The sequence below is a fragment of the Silene latifolia genome, chromosome 4 (genome assembly GCF_048544455.1).
Source record: "Silene latifolia isolate original U9 population chromosome 4, ASM4854445v1, whole genome shotgun sequence".
In the NCBI taxonomy this organism is placed as follows: Eukaryota; Viridiplantae; Streptophyta; class Magnoliopsida; order Caryophyllales; family Caryophyllaceae; genus Silene; species Silene latifolia.
In genome coordinates, this window is record NC_133529.1 from 58,930,204 (window position 1) to 58,949,946 (window position 19,743).

The 19,743-nt window shown below is 37.0% G+C and overlaps 1 protein-coding gene and 1 long non-coding RNA gene across 3 annotated transcripts; both read left to right on the plus strand.

Annotated features, from left to right (window-relative positions):
- The first annotated feature begins 4,843 nt into the window (after window positions 1-4,843).
- Window positions 4,844-7,004, plus strand: LOC141651552 (protein FAR1-RELATED SEQUENCE 6-like). Its single transcript, XM_074459257.1, has 3 exons — window positions 4,844-5,232; window positions 5,547-5,945; window positions 6,044-7,004. Exons 1-3 carry the CDS (start codon window positions 4,844-4,846, stop codon window positions 7,002-7,004), a joined length of 1,749 nt encoding a protein of 582 aa, XP_074315358.1.
- Window positions 7,005-16,402: 9,398 nt separating this feature from the next.
- On the plus strand, window positions 16,403-19,697 carry LOC141652251 (uncharacterized). 2 transcript variants are annotated; one of them, XR_012547077.1, is made up of 4 exons: window positions 16,403-16,582; window positions 16,682-16,749; window positions 17,860-17,946; window positions 19,365-19,697. It is a non-coding gene; the product is annotated as an uncharacterized LOC141652251 (long non-coding RNA). The 2 variants fall into 2 exon arrangements; XR_012547078.1 differs by lacking the exon at window positions 17,860-17,946.
- The last annotated feature ends 46 nt before the right edge of the window (window positions 19,698-19,743 follow it).

Consider the following 19,743-nt stretch of genomic DNA (forward strand, 5'->3'; position numbering starts at 1 on the left):
CCATGGCAGGCCGGCGGGCCCTGTTGACTCGCCGCCGAGGAGTCTTGGATATGAGTTCGCGGATGTGTGCCCCGGCTGGCTGGTTGCCCCGGCCGGGACCCATCCGGACAGCCGACAGTGCCTCGCTTGAGTTAAGCCGTCTAAGCCGTTGACTTCTTGTGGATATCTTTGACCTTGCTCAATGTGTTGACTTGGTCGGCCGGGTGCGAGAATATGCCCCATCAATTTGCCCCAGCGTAGTCTATGCCGTGGTATGGGCTCCGATGTATCCGAGCGTATATTCGCGCAAGTGAAAATTTTCTCGCCCCGCTTCTTCTACCTCGGAGTGACTCGCTTAGGCCGTACCATATCCCCCTCCACATGGTTGTGTAATGGACATCCGATGTGGAAAAGGCAATGACGTTTGGCCGAGACCGGGGTGGAGAGTCTTAGGTTGTTTCGATTGCCCCCGGCGGGGTGCTTTACGGCTTGGTTGATCATGTGGCCGGCGGAGAGACAGATACTTAGGAATTTGTTGTTACTTGGCAAAGTACGTATTGTAGAGAGATAAGGAAGATATTACCAGATGAATAGTGATTCTTAGGTTAAATTGTGGATCCTTTCCTCAATGATAGTTGAGGAGTATTTATAGACTTTCACCTTTTGTCACGTAGTGGCCAAGTGGCCAAGTGGCTAGCAAGTGGAAAGACTGAGCTACCCTCGGCCGAGGGACCTATGGCAGGCCGGCGGGCCCTGTTGACTCGCCGCCGAGGAGTCTTGGATATGAGTTCGCGGATGTGTCTTGGCCGGCTGGTTGCCCCGGCCGGGACCCATCTGACAGCCGACAGCCCTCGTCGATTATTTGTCTAAGCCGTTGACTTGTTGTGGATATCTTTGACCTTGCTCAATGTGTTGACTTGGTCAGCGGGTGCAGAATATGCCCCATCAAAAGTTATTCCTAAAATAGAAAGGTAAACACTTGATTGAGATACCTTATAATAGAATAGTTAAAACAAATAACCGGAAAAAAGGGAGTATATAATATTAGAAACCCATAAGTTGTTATGGGTAATTTTTTAAGTCAAATTATGTCAAAACATGAAGTTTCAGGACGGGACAATTGAATACCCTACTTAAGATTAAGTCACTTTTCTATCAACACGAATTTTATAATCCTAAAGGTGTTGCATTTTAGATAGTGTTTGATCTTTTGATAAACTTATTAGAAATTTGTAAGTGAATCTCATGATAAACTATTTGAATCTGTTATTGTGTATTACCCGGGCGTTGCCCGGGCTTGAACCCTAGTAGTATAATAAAAAACGGTAAAATAGGGCGGTCCAGATTCTCTCTATTACTTGAAAAGAAATGGACATCCATTACTTTTAAACGGTGCAGATTAAATCTTGGGACGATCTAGTGGTTTTAATTATTTCGTAAAAGTAATGTTTAAATGAATGGAGAGAAAAAATATATTAAAATAAGAGTGTATTAGAGAGGTAATAGAGAGGAAGTAATGGAGAGGATCAAAATTGAAAATAGGGTAGGTTAAGATTGGTTATTGATAACTGGAAAATTATATTTGGGTATGAGAGTAGGTCATGAATATAATTATAATATTTTTATTATTGATCTAGGTCATGAGCGGTCATTGATAAAGATAGTAAGGCTGAGAATCGGTCCAAGATCGGACCGAATCGGACCAAATCGGACCGGATCAAAGACCGAAAATAAAAATTTAGTGGACCAAGACCGGACCTAAAACTTTCGGTCTTGGACCGGACCAAATCCGAAATATTTGGTCCGGTCCGGTCTGGGACCGAAATGGACGTAAAATTAGTTTTTCACTATTTCGTATACAATAATTACATTTTAACTCCGCTAAATAAAATGCATTTAAATAATTAGACGACTCTTTTTATGAAAATGATTGACAATATTAATTTATTATGTCTTTTGAAGATAAAATATTAATTTGATTCATAATATTTTAATGTTGCGTCATAAAAAACATGAAATTTGGTCCATTCGGTCCGGACCTAAATTAACCGGTCTTGGACTGGACCGGACCGGACCGAAGACCAAACCTTGAAAAAATGAGGACCGAGGACCGGACCTAAATAATTCGATCCGGGTTTAGTCCGGACCATTTTTTCGGTCCGGACCTAAAAATGGTCCGGACCTAAATTTGCTCACCTTAAGTCTAAGCAACTAGTCTAGTTCTTTAATCAACCACCCATCATACAGCTCGACACTAAGAAAAAGACAACGATTTCACATCCAACCATAGATACGAAAAGGCCACCAGTGAGGACGAAAAATACCACTGTTTCTACTGGTCGATGTTTTCGTTGATTTGATCATTGCTAGCTGCTTAAGTGGCTTGAAAGTTCAGAAAGAGTAATCAGCCAAGAACATCGTGCTTAAGAAAACTTTAAAAAATTTCACATGCTTGAAACGATTTTCATCTGCAAGACCGTTAGAGTTCGATGTATCAAATAGAGGTTTTTCTAAATTGTGGGAAGATGCTACACATACACAATGTGTATGGCAAATTTCATACACAGCCAATAACAGCTTGACACGTGGCAAACTATAGTTAACCTAGATTAGTTAGACTAAGGTTAGGTTAGTAATTTAACAATTGTGGTTAACTTGTTAACTATATGGGCCCTGTTTGGTAAACAGCGGATTAATATTAGCAGAAGAAGATTTAGAGAGCAGATTTGACTAGCAGAATGATTTAACGGTTTGACTAGCAGATTTATTTAGCATAATTTTTTTGGAGGTGTTTGATAATTGACAGTTTTAGATTAGCAGATTGTTTGGATTCTTTGTAAAATGACAATAAGAATACGAACAAATTATTTATTAATATAAAAAAGGAAGGTTAGTAATTTTTAAGGGGGGTAAAGAAGACATTTTTTTTCTTTTCTAATCCGCTAACCCAATATGCTAGTAGGAGCAGCATATTGCAAAATAGCATATTGGACCCCAATATGCTATTTCAATATGCCATTAACCAAACGCTCTAAATAGCATATTCGTAAGTCAAACATGCTAAACATCTCCAATATGCTGAAATTTGGCCAATATGCCATTTACCAAACAGAGCCATGTAGTTAGTTTATTTTTGGAATGTTTTAATCAATTTTAATCAATAAAGCAAATATATTTTTCGAAATTTTATTTCATTTTTATTCCATATTTTTTTGTTTTTAATTGTTGATCAATCAATGTTGATTAAATTCGATGGCAAACTTTATGAAGATCATGATTGATCATCAATTGATTAGCCCTAATTTTATATGATTAGAAGTTCATGATCAATCAATGTTGATTAAATTCGATGGCAAACTTTCTGATCAAAAACTTGATTAAATCGAATCATAAATTAATGTAGATCATGATCAATTAGACAAACTTCATGAATTCAATCGAAAACTTTATTAAATCGAATCAAAAAATAATATATATCATCAATACGATTAAATTCAATCAAATCTTAATCAAAACTTAATCAATTAATTAATGAAAATTATATTCAAATTTATTTGTCTATTCTTGATCAATCCATTAGAATCAATTAATTAAGAACCCTAATTCGAATTAGCTTAGATATTGTATAATTCATGGCCAAATTTTTTTTTTAAAAAATGTGTTGCTGTTAAGGTTCGAACACGGGTTGACATAGAAGCGACATAGTTTTTGCGAAGAGGCTAGTAACCAAGTAAGCGGGGGTATCAGCACATCTATTCTACTACATTTCATTTTATTATAGTAAGTGTGAAATATTAATCAGTATTGTTAAGGATATTTTTTTCGAAAAAATGTGAAAGTTGTTAAGATTTCATTCCATAATTAAAACGTTCCTTTTTAAAAAAAAATTTGCTTGATTTCTGATTATATTTTTGTTAAGATTTTATTCCAAAATATTGTTAAGATTTTATTTTTTTCGAAAATATGCCTTAATTTTGTTAATTATATTTTGTTAATTATATTTTGTTAATTATATTCCTTTTTTTTTCAAATTTTCTTTTAATCTTAAAACATAAACTCAATTAGAAAAGAAAAAAAGTGAAATTATATTGAAATATAATGGTGTTTGATCTCAATGAACCTTGGGACGAAGAAAGTGGTAGTTCATGTAGTGAAGAAGATTTATTGAACGAAAATTTTGATGAGCATGCTGTCAACGACGATTTTGTCAATGATGATCCTGTGAATGACCATTTTGTGAATGACGATCCTGTGAATGACCATTTTGTCAATGACGATGTTGTGAATGACCATTTTGTCAATGACGATGCGGTGAATGACCATTTTGTCAATGACGATGCTTTCAATGACGAAGCTGTCAATGACGATTTTGTGAATGACGATGTTGTTAATGACGATGCTGTCAATGACGATGCTTTGGACGATGAACCTGCAATTATCGATGGGGGGTTCGTGCAAAAGGTTGGTAATATGTTAAACAGTGGGGGTAATGCTGATTCTTTGGAAGTTAATCCACCAGCTAAAGGAATGTCATTCGAGAATGGTGACGAGTTTGCCGCATATTGTTTTTTATATGCGTATAAGAACGCCTTTCAACTGTTTATTAGGGTTGATAAACTACTGAAGAAGTACGTTGATAGGGGTGTGAAGCGTCATGGAACGGGGAAGAACCAACCTCGTTTCTACATGATGAGTAGAATAAGGTTGTGTTGCACATGGGGGGGCGGAGCCGAGTAAAAAGAACGGGTTTCATGACATAGTAAACTTTGAAAAATGTAAATTCGCCATTGATGCATCATTAAAAGACGATTTCATCGTCATCAATGTCGCAACATTGACGCACAATCATGAACTGAAGCCTGAAATGGCGCGTCACATGGTTAGTTACAGGCTGCTTGACGAATATTTCAAAAGGCGAGCTTTAATGAATGATGTCGCGGGTATTTCCATTGCGCAAAATTTTAACAGTTTAGTTAGAGAAGCGGGTGGTCACTCTAATTTACGCGTCAATCAGAGTGATGTAAGGAACCTGATTAATCTTGAACGAAGACGAAGTCGAATAAACGGCGATGCTGCGACTTTGGAAGCGAAATTTATTAAGCTTAAAGAACTTGATCCCGATTTTTATTATGCCATAGAACCAGATATTGAGGGCAAACTACTGAACGTTTTATGGGCCGATGGACGGTGTAGAGCAATGGCCAAGTCATTTGGTGATGTATTCTCATACGATGCTACGTTTTGTGTTAACAGGTAACACCATCGAACCCTAACATTATTAGTTAATGAATGTAGGATTTCTATCAGCTGTGCACTTAATGGATGTAGGATTTTTAAGCATGACTGAAAAAAATTGGGGAAAGATTTTTTTACGTATTTTGATGATTAATTTAGCAAATGAATTTGCTCACTTATTCTTTTCCAACAATGACCTAATATAAGATTGATTAGAATGTATATTAATCATGCGCTAGGTTAGGGTCGGCTAATTACGGTCTGAAAATTGGTATTAATCGAGTTAGGGTCTGCTTTTGCATGAAATTGAAATACTTTTGTTTAAATTGCAGGTACAAAATGTCGTTTACTCCGTTTGTTGGCGTAAATCATCACGGTAGTTCAGTTGTACTTGCTTCCGCTTTGATTTCACATAAAGATGCGGAGAGCTTTACTTGGGTTTTTCGGAGATGGTTAGACTGTATGGGTAGAGCACCATCAGTTATACTATCTGATCAATGCAAGGGGATCGGTAAGGCCGTGAAAGACGTATTTCCTAATAGTAAACACCGTTTGTGTCTTTGGCACATTTTGAGAAACGCGACAAAGAATCTGGGCAAGCTTACAAGGTATCAAGAAATTAATACTGACCTTCGGAAAATTATTGATGATAGTGCAGATAGCGATGATTTTGAGGAGGCATGGCATCATATGGTCACTAAATATAATCTTAAAAAAAATAATTGGATCATGTATGCTTTTGATAACCGACATTCATGGGCTCCATTGTATTGGAGGGACACTTTTTGTGCAGGTATGTCAAGTACGCAAAGAAGTGAACATTTAACAGATTTTTCAAGAACTACGTCAACGTTGAAACTACGTTGACCAACTTCCTCCAGAGTTATGATAATGCCCTACGTATGAAAGTCGAGCATGAGCTACAATTGAACTATGCTAGTCATGAAAAACCATGTTCATATAATAAGACCGTCATAGCTGAGGAGGTCTTCCAAAGGGCTTATACCAATTCCATGTTCAGAGAGGTGCAAGCTGAGGTGTACGGTCTTATACACACCAATGCCGAGGCTGATTTTAACATTGGTGGTTTCTGTTTGTATAATGTAAGGGATGAGGTGAAAACACCGTTTGGGTACCGGAGAGAGAAAAAATACGTTGTTCAGGCTCAATTGGACTTCGGTGAGTTTACTTGTACTTGTAAACTTTTCGAATTTAGAGGAATATTATGCAGGCATATTATTCGTGTACTACAGATCAAGAAAGTTCAATTTATTCCCGATAAGTACATTCTGAATCAATGGCGGAAGGATTTGGTTCGGGGTTATGAGCATCTTCAAGTAGGGTACTACAATCCCGCTGTCGATGAACGAATTAGCCGAGCTCTTGCCATAACGCTGAAGAACGACTACATTTATAGGATGGCATTACATGACGATGAGGCGTACGCCTTATATGAGGCGGAATCAGCGAAGATTGTGAAGGCTTTAGAGGCACATGTGGGTATTGCAAATTTGAACGCTATTGGCGTAGGCTCTGATGTAACAAAGGTCTGGGGTAAAAGGAGATTACAATCTAAGGAGAACAACCAACGCCACATGATAAGGAACGCACCTCCTCCTACAGAAGGCGCTTTGAGAGACCCGGTTGATAAAAGAGGGGCAGGTAGAGGTTCGCGGCCAAGGCAAACGACGGTAAGGAGGCCTTTAAATGTCGACTATGATGCAGGTCCTTCACAATCAACTCCACGTCGAAGAAGGGTTAATTTGAATACACCTCGAAACACTCAGTAGATTTATGTTTTAGATACTGAATAGTCTTTTAAATGTGTGTTTTTTTACGTTTGTTATTGGACTCTTTGGCTCGTGTTCTTTTACGTTTGTTATTGGCCTGTTTGGCTCGTTTAATGTTTGATTTTCAAAGCTATTTTATTAAATTATTTACGTTTGTTAAATGTGTGAGCAATATTTTGGGCGCAAAAAAAAATGAAAGGGAAGAATGGAAAAAAATAGGAAATAAAATAGGGGCTGATGAGCCTTGATCCCGCAACCTCATGGGAATGCTGACATGCCTTTTCCACTAAGCTACAACTGATTGCATGCATGCATCTTACTATGGACAACCTTGTACTCCATCTAGTTGAACAAGCAATTGAGTGTAATTATTATTCACTGATTTGACATTTTTTTGCATGGGACTTATTAATCTTTCAAACGACTGAATAAAACGCCATCCGACATGAATTTGAAACGATATGCAAATGTTTGACGAATTAATGTCGCTGAAATTTGCATGCAAACTGATGGAAATTCATTAACTAGTTCATTTCTTAACATTTGAGTCCATTGACACAAATTTCCTGGAGACATAATCATTTAGTTCATCTCCATACTCAACCTTTAACACATGTCAAATATATAATACACTAATTTGACTTAATTTTTGAATGAAATAAAAACGATTACGAGACGGAACCTGATTAATCCGAATATAAGACGGAAAATAAAGAACTTAAAATAAATACGATACGGGATACGATGAATTCGTATCAGTCCCTGAAATTGAAGAGGTTTAATTGTGTAAACCCTAATCGGAATTGAAGGGGGTGAATGACGGAAATTAAAACTATTACAAGACTGAAATTAAAAGGATTATAAGACGGAAAATAAAGAACTTAAAATAATTATGATACGGATGAATACGTATCAATCCGTGAAATTGAAGGGGGTGAATGGTGTAAACCCTAATCGAAATTGAAGGGGGTGAATGACGGAAATTAAAACAATCAGACGACGGAAATTAAAGTGATTGTAATACGAAAATTGAAGATGCAAGCAACTGATGAACTGAAAACTATCCGATTACATTAACTAGATAATATCATCCGATTACAATAAGTAGATAATATCATCCAATTACATTAACTATATACAAGCGATTTACCATGCAATTGAAAATAAGACTGAAAGCATCACTAATCTGATGACAATACCATCACCGGATCTACCTGTTGCATGCACCATGTTCATCATCAAAAGACAAAACATCATCAAAAAACATTCATCATCAGCATCTGATCGAAATTGCCCCGCCATGCAAACTTAACATAACCCATATACAACCAAAAGCGGTACAATGATCACACCCCCCTGGTTGTATCTGCTGCCGAGGTCTTCGCCCTGAGCAAGAACGAGGGTCAGAAGTGGGAAAGGCCTCCCAGGCCGAGGGGGGACGGTGACACGAGCCAAGATCTTGTGAGTACCACGGCCACAGGACACTTAATCGACAACTGCACGGCATCTCGAAGAATGCCATTGAAAGAGCTGATCCGGAAGGGGAGCCTCGGCAAATATGTCGCCAAAGGCCAAAAGACTGATGCTGGCGGCTCAAATAAGAAATCCGTCTTTGAACGGATAGGAGTAATCCATGTTGTCATCGGGGGCAACGAGAACGGTGGGTCCGCTCATGGGCACAAACGGCACCTGAACGAGCTGTATCAGGCCATCAACTTTGTGCCCAAAACAGCGATCCCCGCTTCCAACGTCCCCGATATGACTATTGGAAAGAAGGACTACGAGGGAGTCATCGTCCTTCACAGCGACCCACTTGTAGTCCACTTGGACATAGCCAACCACCTGGTCAAGAGGTGCCTGATTGACACAGGCGCCTACACGAACATCATGTTCAGGGAGTGCTTTCTCAACCTCGGTCTAAAGGTTGAAGACTTGAGCCCCTGCACCAATCCGTTATCTGATTTTTCCGGCCGCCTGGTACCCCGGGGGTCGGACCGCCGGTGATGTTCGGCGAGGGGAATGCGGCTAAGAATGTCCTAGCTGAGTTCGTGGTCATTGACGGCTCGTCCGCCTACAACGTTCTCATAGGCCGCGTCACTCTGAGCGAGGCCGATGCAGTGATTTCCATCCGGGCCCTGACACTGATGTATGTCTCGGACCGGGGGGAAGCGCATAAGCTCGTCTCAAAGGACGAGAAGGACGAGGTGGTCAACGTCCAGATATCTGCCAGAGGGTGCAACATGCAATCCCTCAAAGTGGAAAAGAAGTCAGAGAAGGGGAAGATGCCATCCTTACAGCAGGAGGGCGACCTCATGGATGCAACTGTCGGCATGGTCGAAGGAGTCGAGACCGAAGAAGTGAAAATTGACCCAGGGCGCACCGTAACTGTCGGTGTCAACCTGGAGCCAAAATTCAGGGCCGCTCTCCTAGACCTGCTGAGGAAGAACAAAGACGTCTTCGCCTACTCAGCGGCCGAGATGCCAGGCGTGAGCCGGGAGGTAATTGTTCACAAGCTGAACGTACTCCCCACCGCTCGCCCTGTCAAGCAAAGGATGAGGAACTCCTCAGCCGAGAAGGATGAGGCCATCAAAGCCGAGGTAGATAAATTACTAGCGGCGGGCTTTATCATGCCTTGTACTTATCCTGAGTGGTTAGCTAATGTTGTAATGGTGAGGAAGTCATCGGGGGCGTGGAGGATGTGTGTAGATTTTACCAATCTTAATAAAGCGTGCCCCAAAGATTGATATTGTAACACCCCGTATTTTATTAAGTTGGATAAAATTCTTTTAATTGCTATTTTGAATTTAATTACATCATTTAACGATTTATATATATATGCTTAGCTAATTAATTAATTTAATCATAATTCGATACGTTAATTTTAATAATCATTAATAAGTTTATTGAAAGTTAGTTCAAGTTTATTGAAGTTAGTTCGAGTTTGTTTATTTAATAATTTCCGTTTCTTTACGAGTCCTTATGAAAGTTGTTTTAAGTGAACCCGAGATGGATTTTGGGAACAAAACCGTCCAATTAGCTATTTTGAGCTTATTTCACTAAATTAGCAATTTTTATTAATATCCGTTAGTTTCGTAAAAATCGCTAATAATTCCGATTCAAGCTGATATCGTATTATTTCCGTTAACTAGCTGAGTTTATTTTATTTTCACTCATTAAATTTATTTATTATTAATTCCGTTTTATTACTGAAACTTTTACTAAAAACCGATTTTTATTAACTCGAGACGGTTTTAAAAACGAACGAAATTACTTAACGATGAAGTAACGTACGTATAATTAATAGCTAGCAAGCTAGTTGGTGTCTCATTATTATTATTATTATATTTATTATTACTAATATTATGTTGTTGTTGTTGACCCGTCCCCACCCCCTTCATTTCCTTTCTTCCTTTCGAAAGGACGGACAACAAACCAAAAACAACAACAGCAGCTAACCTTCAATCGTCCACCATTTTTCTGAGACCTTAAAACCTCGGATCCCGCCTCCATTCTCAACCAAATTCGATAATTTTTGTACCATTCTCTTCCCCTTTCCTTCCTCCTCCTTTTAAGGTAAGAAAGTCTCCTTTTTGTAGTGGTTTCGTCTTTCGCCGTCTTATAAAAGTGTCGTCTTTTAGCTTCTTTATTCCGTTTTCTTGCCCTTTTATGAAGGATTCGAAGACCTGGGGTGAGGCTCGTGCCTTGTGGACCATTTATTCAAGAATAAGGGGCGTTTAAGGTAACACGATTCTACCGATCCTATTATTAATATTATTGTTCGGGGTTGTATGTATAAGTGCAATTAATTGTCATTGGATGGTAATATTGATTAATTGTTATAGTATAATTTTATGAGTACTACTAATTTATGTCTCTAGTCTTAATTTTATTAGCTTGTGAGATGGGTTTATAATTAGTGTGTTGGATTGCACGAGAGTTTGGTATAATTATCGAAGGATTGGCCTGTGTTGAATGGTGAATTTGTGTTCGTCATAAAGTAGTACGGATTTGTATGTAGGTGATCTCTCCTGCTTGTGGTAGTGTAATCTGATTGTTACATGGATAATTACTCCTGGTTGTGAGGCACTTTACAAATGCAATAATTGAAAGCATGATAGTGGGCTTTGGTGAATTTACTAAATGATAATTGAGTACTTGACACGGGAGTTAAGATTGTGTATGGACTACCGTATTGTACCCTTATTGTTGTTTCCTTAGTCATCGACTCGTGGGTGAGTAGCTTAGAATTTTACTCTAAATGTTGAGCACGGTTCTTTGAACCTTTGACGATATCGATATTGAAATTGAGATGGAAATCTGGTTACTATGGAGTATTATATTATGAGACGGAGTAATGAGTTAGACGGAGTAGTGAGTTGAGTTGAGCATTTGTTAATTATTGGGTCGAGATAGTATATTATATTATGGAATTAGAAGGAGTTGGAATAATAAGTGTTTGTGGGTTTAGTATGTTGACATGGCAAAGTTAGATAAAGAATAAGACTTGATCTATTTAGTTAATCTCCTATTTTAGAATAATGATGGTATAACAATCATAAGCATAGTTATTAATTTAAGCTTCAGTATACGATTGTCTTAGAGAATCTAAGAGATGCGCTTCCAGTGGTTTAAGATCAAATTATAGTTTGTATTATATTTGAATTGTTAACAGTACTGAGTTATGGGCCTTTAAGCCGAGTTTGAGGTTGCCATAATAACGTTTGGGCCGTATCTATATATTGTTTTGACGCTAGTTAGGTTTATTTAAAATATAATTAAATTAATTTACATCTCGTATTTTATATTACGATAATTCGTTAATATCGTCCCTTCACATAATTATTTTAGGTGACTCATATGTGGTTGAAGATGAAGAGTAATTTTGGGTTTTAGAAGCTTTCTCAAGTTTATTGCTTGTCTCTTTGCTAGCTTAAGGTAACTATTCCGAGTTACTCGACGAATTAATGTCACATTAGTAGTTAATGTTGTGCCTGTTGTTTGTTAAGTGTTTAGGTGATTGATAATGTGTTACTTTCGTTTTTCACATGATAGAAATTAGAAATAGCATAAGAATTATATAGTGATAAATTTTGTGATTTGGGCCAAAGTAGGCCAAGACTGAAGTGGGCGGATTGACCGAACGAGTTTGGTCAAGCTAGGTTTAAACCGATCGACCTCGATTTGACCGATGACCCGTCGCGGGACTCGGGTCGAGGGTTTGTCTTTGAGGTGAGATTGGTTGTTATTGGAAATTTTATGTTATGCCTTGATATTTGTAATTATCATTTCACATGTTGGTTGTTGGATGAATTGGTTGCCTTATACTTGAGTCTTCTTGCCTTGTTGCCATTTTAGCTTGTTCTCATAAATTATGAGATTAACGGTTAGCTGGAATTTGGATTATTATTGATATTGTAGATATTGTTGGATTGTCTGCTGAATAGACATTTATATAGCTTTTCACATGATAGAAGGTTAGCATTTATGTTGGTAAGTTGGACTCTTTGTCCTCTGTTGGTTAAGTGGGTGTCCTATTTGTCTTGTGTGGTGTGGGCTAAAGTATTCAAGCTGGGACTAGCTGGGACTAGGTCTTAGGTGAGTATTTCGGCCTTCATCATAGATAGGTCTTTATAGTCTTTTACGAGTATATGTTCTTTGCTTGATAGCCTTTGTGTTCCGACTAGTGGATTTATATCCAAGTTGGGGCATGACCTCGTTACTTATTTTGATAGTAAGTGGTCAACTTAAGTACTAGCCAACCCTTTGGTGGACTCCTTAGGGTACTCACTTTGTTTTAGAAAAATTGTGGGTCTTGGGTGCGGTGGTGTGTATCCGCATGTCTAGGTCTCTGTGATTTTAGGCTAGGGTTGTGTTGTGTCTTGGCCATGTTTTATTAATATTAACCGAGCCAAGACACCGGTTCGATTACCTTCCCTACCTCGTGGTATAGACTCGAGATTCTGAGTGACTATTGACGGTGCTAAGAACTTATGCCTGTCTTTGATATATTGCCCTTTCTTGTTTGATGATTCTATGAATCATAGAAGGTGAGATGCAAGCCGGCTATGGTTGATAGAGTTTGGATTCCTGGATGTTATATGATTCACATGATAGTGTAGTATGAGTCGGTCTAGTATTCACATGCTAGGACTATGTGTTGTTATATTGTTGTTCACATGATAAGCACAATTGTCTAGCATCCATATGCTAAGGCTATGTGTTATTCATATTCATATTCTTATGTTTACATGTTATATTAATTATGACATTTCGTGTCTGGGAGAACTCGGAGTTACTCCCCATCGACCGTGGCTTTCGTATTTGTATAAAATGCGAATGATGTAGGTGATGCATATATGGGGTACATGGACGAGCTAGCGAGCAAAGTAACCTTGGGACCTAGACTGGTTTTATTTTATTGTGACCCTTAAACCCTTTTTATGTCACATACATTTTAGGGACATATGTCTCCCTTTCTCATATTTGGTTTGTATAACTTTGTTTCGCGACTTTAGCGATATTTCATTCATGAGATTTATTTTGGACCTTGTATGTTTGACACCTTCCAATTTGGATATCTTTATAACAGGTTCAGGTTTTAAAAATTACAGGTTTTTACCCAATTGAACCTATTACAAACATATCCTGTCAGTTTTTCTGTAGAATTACGTGTTTACTTTTCCGCAATAAATGAGGGTGTCAGAGTTGGTATCAGAGCATATTTGCTCCCGGCGCACGTTTGTGCACCCTACTATAAATAACTTGACCTTAAAATAATAAACTTGAGAGACGGGTAGGATGGGTAGATTTAGGATCTTATGTTGTAGTCTCTTTGTGTTTGCTCCTTGTTAGGTACTAACCTGTTTGTGATTGTCATTTAATAATTGTTGCGTTCTTAGATCAATGACCGTGAGCTTATCTATAGCTAATAGAGTTATTACCTTTATTATAAAAAAAATTTGAACTAAAGGTTTTGAAAATATTTTAATGTTTTTCACTGGTTTTAACGTCAATTAGTGTTAAAGCTTGTTATTGGAGACGTCTGATAATTAGTTTTATCATTTGTTGGTGTAAAAATGTATTTTTATGTCTTTGAATTGGAATATTGATGTTCTTGAGTGATCGCCAAGAGTATCTCCATTCCATTGAAAGGACACTTATATTTTAAGAAGATCAAGATTTAGTGCCTCTTGCCTTTTGCTGAGGATTGAAGATTTGTTCAACCTTTGAAGAATGCTTCTACTTCCTTGAAGATGTTTCTCGTTCTTTTTGTATCTCGCCTTATTCTTAATCTCTTGGTGCCTATCCTTCTTCTAAACACTCTATTCTTCTTCCTAGGAAGTTACATTTGTATCCTCCCAACTTGTCCTTTCACCCTTGCTAATCCTCCCTTAACGCCTTTTAGATAGTTCTCTTTCTTTTGTGGGGTGTTAACCTTGGTTGGATAATTTGGCTTGTGGAGTTGTTTCTGGTTGACCTATAACCCCGGTTTTGAGAAGTTGTGATATTGGAAGGACTTAGGTAGTGTGGTGAGACGTACTTGGGGATTCTTATACCTAGCCCCTTGGTAATGTGAGTATAAGTGATAGGTGGAATTATGTGTGTTAAGAGTGAGTTGCCTATGTTACTAAAGTTATAGAACTTGGCTTTGTTGTTTGAGATTTGAGTATCTGCCGTTTCCTTGTTGTCTAATTTCCCTTTCTCCTCGATCACAAGCGTTACCGTTCATACCTCCTTTCCTCGCTTCATCTTGCTCCTCCTTTAAGTTTGACACTCGTATCTTGTGAAACTCTATCTTTGACATCCTTGTAAATTTGACTTCAGTTCTTATCCCTAGGAAAGTCATTATAGCTCTCTTGTTGGTTAAGTTTGAGCTCTCTTAACATACTTTGTTTTTATGCTATCTAAGTTACTTTCCTTTTTGATACAATTTCTAAACTTTCAAGCTACCAATTTCATTTCGTTGTTAAAAGTTTATGTCACTTCTGCAAACCTAACCTATTTTTAAAGATTTGAAAATGAAAATTTGATTTAATCCCATATTTGTTCCTTGAATATAGACTTCTCTATCATGATTTTAATCGCTAAACCCGAAATTTCTTTAAATTTTATCCAATTTCTATTCACTTTGATCTAATTATGATTCCTTTGTCAAAGTTTAATATTATATTTGAGGAATTTAACTCCCCTTTTAGTTTAAAGGTGAAACCTTTATTTCTATTTTGGCTTTTTGCAAAAGAAAATTTGAGTAGATTACCTTTCTCTTATTTTGATTTTAACGTTGATCGGATGTTAGAACTAGTTATTGGAAACGTTTGATAACATGTTCTACGATTGTCGGCGAATAGTTTTTGTTTTAAATTTGTCTCTGACTTGGAAAGTTAGCGTTCTTGTGTGCACGACAAGAGCAATTCCGTTCCATGAATGAGACTTATATTTTTGAAAACTCTTCATTAATGTTTTTGAAGGTATTTTGATTTTTGATTTTTACAAATGATTTGCCTTTTGACCTTATCTTTGATTTGGAATGTGATGTTCTTGAATACGTAACGAGAACACTTTCGTTCCCTTGATGAGAATCAGGTTCTGTCGGAAAATTTTATTTGAAACTTTTGAAAGAATTTTGATTCTTACGATAAATAAACTTTAAAATGTTTTGGTTACCGATTCCAATTTCAGTTTTATTTTCATAACCTTCCATTTATACTTTCAAGTTTCGAGGACGAAACTTTTTAAAAGATGGGGTGATTGTAACACCCCGTATTTTATTAAGTTGGATAAAATTCTTTTAATTGCTATTTTGAATTTAATTACATCATTTAACGATTTATATATATATATATGCTTAGCTAATTAATTAATTTAATCATAATTCGATACGTTAATTTTAATAATCATTAATAAGTTTATTGAAAGTTAGTTCAAGTTTATTGAAGTTAGTTCAAGTTTGTTTATTTAATAATTTCCGTTTCTTTACGAGTCCTTATGAAAGTTGTTTTAAGTGAACCCGAGATGGATTTTGGGAACAAAACCGTCCAATTAGCTATTTTGAGCTTATTTCACTAAATTAGCAATTTTTATTAATATCCGTTAGTTTCGTAAAAATCGCTAATAATTCCGATTCAAGCTGATATCGTATTATTTCCGTTAACTAGCTGAGTTTATTTTATTTTCACTCATTAAATTTATTTATTATTAATTCCGTTTTATTACTGAAACTTTTACTAAAAACCGATTTTTATTAACTCGAGACGGTTTTAAAAACGAACGAAATTACTTAACGATGAAGTAACGTACGTATAATTAATAGCTAGCAAGCTAGTTGGTGTCTCATTATTATTATTATTATATTTATTATTACTAATATTATGTTGTTGTTGTTGACCCGTCCCCACCCCCTTCATTTCCTTTCTTCCTTTCGAAAGGACGGACAACAAACCAAAAACAACAACAGCAGCTAACCTTCAATCGTCCACCATTTTTACAGACCTTAAAACCTCAGATCCCGCCTCCATTCTCAACCAAATTCGATAATTTTTGTACCATTCTCTTCCCCTTTCCTTCCTCCTCCTTTTAAGGTAAGAAAGTCTCCTTTTTGTAGTGGTTTCGTCTTTCGCCGTCTTATAAAAGTGTCGTCTTTTAGCTTCTTTATTCCGTTTTCTTGCCCTTTTATGAAGGATTCGAAGACCCGGGGTGAGGCTCGTGCCTTGTGGACCATTTATTCGAAGAATAAGGGGCGTTTAAGGTAACACGATTCTACCGATCCTATTATTAATATTATTGTTCGGGGTTGTATGTATAAGTGCAATTAATTGTCATTGGATGGTAATATTGATTAATTGTTATAGTATAATTTTATGAGTACTACTAATTTATGTCTCTAGTCTTAATTTTATTAGCTTGTGAGATGGGTTTATAATTAGTGTGTTGGATTGCACGAGAGTTTGGTATAATTATCGAAGGATTGGCCTGTGTTGAATGGTGAATTTGTGTTCGTCATAAAGTAGTACGGATTTGTATGTAGGTGATCTCTCCTGCTTGTGGTAGTGTAATACAGATTGTTACATGGATAATTACTCCTGGTTGTGAGGCACTTTACAAATGCAATAATTGAAAGCATGATAGTGGGCTTTGGTGAATTTACTAAATGATAATTGAGTACTTGACCTGGGAGTTAAGATTGTGTATGGACTACCGTATTGTACCCTTATTGTTGTTTCCTTAGTCATCGACTCGTGGGTGAGTAGCTTAGAATTTTACTCTAAATGTTGAGCACGGTTCTTTGAACCTTTGACGATATCGATATTGAAATTGAGATGGAAATCTGGTTACTATGGAGTATTATATTATGAGACGGAGTAATGAGTTAGACGGAGTAGTGAGTTGAGTTGAGCATTTGTTAATTATTGGGTCGAGATAGTATATTATATTATGGAATTAGAAGGAGTTGGAATAATAAGTGTTTGTGGGTTTAGTATGTTGACATGGCAAAGTTAGATAAAGAATAAGACTTGATCTATTTAGTTAATCTCCTATTTTAGAATAATGATGGTACAACAATCATAAGCATAGTTATTAATTTAAGCTTCAGTATACGATTGTCTTAGAGAATCTAAGAGATGCGCTTCCAGTGGTTTAAGATCAAATTATAGTTTGTATTATATTTGAATTGTTAACAGTACTGAGTTATGGGCCTTTAAGCCGAGTTTGAGGTTGCCATAATAACGTTTGGGCCGTATCTATATATTGTTTTGACGCTAGTTAGGTTTATTTAAAATATAATTAAATTAATTTACATCTCGTATTTTATATTACGATAATTCGTTAATATCGTCCCTTCACATAATTATTTTAGGTGACTCATATGTGGTTGAAGATGAAGAGTAATTTTGGGTTTTAGAAGCTTTCTCAAGTTTATTGCTTGTCTCTTTGCTAGCTTAAGGTAACTATTCCGAGTTACTCGACGAATTAATGTCACATTAGTAGTTAATGTTGTGCCTGTTGTTTGTTAAGTGTTTAGGTGATTGATAATGTGTTACTTTCGTTTTTCACATGATAGAAATTAGAAATAGCATAAGAATTATATAGTGATAAATTTTGTGATTTGGGCCAAAGTAGGCCAAGACTCTGAGCTGGGCCAGATTGACCGAACGAGTTTGGTCAAGCTAGGTTTAAACCAGTCAGCCTCGATTTGACCGATGACCCGTCGCGGGACTCGGGTCGAGGGTTTGTCTTTGAGGTGAGATTGGTTGTTATTGGAAATTTTATGTTATGCCTTGATATTTGTAATTATCATTTCACATGTTGGTTGTTGGATGAATTGGTTGCCTTATACTTGAGTCTTCTTGCCTTGTTGCCATTTTAGCCTGTTCTCATAAATTATGAGATTAACGATTAGCTGGAATTTGGATTATTATTGATATTGTAGATATTGTTGGATTGTCTGCTGAATAGACATTTATATAGCTTTTCACATGATAGAAGGTTAGCATTTATGTTGGTAAGTTGGACTCTTTGTCCTCTGTTGGTTAAGTGGGTGTCCTATTTGTCTTGTGTGGTGTGGGCTAAAGTATTCAAGCTGGGACTAGCTGGGACTAGGTCTTAGGTGAGTATTTCGGCCTTCATCATAGATAGGTCTTTATAGTCTTTGACGAGTATATGTTCACTGCTTGATAGCCTTTGTGTTCCTGACTAGTGGATTTATATCCAAGTTGGGGCATGACCTCGTTACTTATTTTGATAGTAAGTGGTCAGCTTAAGTACTAGCCAACCCTTTGGTGGACTCCTTAGGGTACTCACTTTGTTTTAGAAAAATTGTGGGTCTTGGGTGCGGTGGTGTGTATCCGCATGTCTAGGTCTCTTGTGAGATTTTAGGCTAGAGTTGTGTTGTGTCTTGGCCATGTTTTATTAATATTAACCGCTGAGCCAAGACACCGGTTCGATTACCTTCCCTACCTCGTGGTATAGACTCGAGTTACAGAGTGACTATTGACGGTGCTAAGAACTTATGCCTGTCTTTGATATATTGCCCTTTCTTGTTTGATGATTCTATGAATCATAGAAGGTGAGATGCAAGCCGGCTATGGTTGATAGAGTTTGGATTCCTGGATGTTATATGATTCACATGATAGTGTAGTATGAGTCGGTCTAGTATTCACATGCTAGGACTATGTGTTGTTATATTGTTGTTCACATGATAAGCACAATTGTCTAGCATCCATATGCTAAGGCTATGTGTTATTCATATTCATACTCTTATGTTTACATGTTATATTAATTATGACATTTCGTGGCTGGGAGAACTCGGAGTTACTCCCCACTGACTGTGGCTTTCGTATTTGTATAAAATGCGAATGACAGGTAGGTGATGCATATATGGGGTACATGGACGAGCTAGCGAGCAAAGTAACCTTGGGACCTAGACTGGTTTTATTTTATTGTGACCCTTAAACCCTTTTTATGTCACATACATTTTAGGGACATATGTCTCCCTTTCTCATATTTGGTTTGTATAACTTTGTTTCGCGACTTTAGCGATATTTCATTCATGAGATTTATTTTGGACCTTGTATGTTTGACACCTTCCAATTTGGATATCTTTATAACAGGTTCAGGTTTTAAAAATTACAGGTTTTTACCCAATTGAACCTATTACAAACATATCCTGTCAGTTTTTCTGTAGAATTACGTGTTTACTTTTCCGCAATAAATGAGGGTCACCCTTGCCTCGAATAGATAG

Bases quoted from the DNA above. Each gene is read 5' to 3' on its own strand.
- LOC141651552 (XM_074459257.1), top strand. From the start codon at position 4,844: ATGGCGCGTCACATGGTTAGTTACAGGCTGCTTGACGAATATTTCAAA. The intron at 5,233-5,546 runs GTAACACCATCG...TTTAAATTGCAG, and splicing joins GCTACGTTTTGTGTTAACAG to GTACAAAATGTCGTTTACTC. The intron at 5,946-6,043 runs GTATGCTTTTGA...AACATTTAACAG, and splicing joins AAAAAAAATAATTGGATCAT to ATTTTTCAAGAACTACGTCA.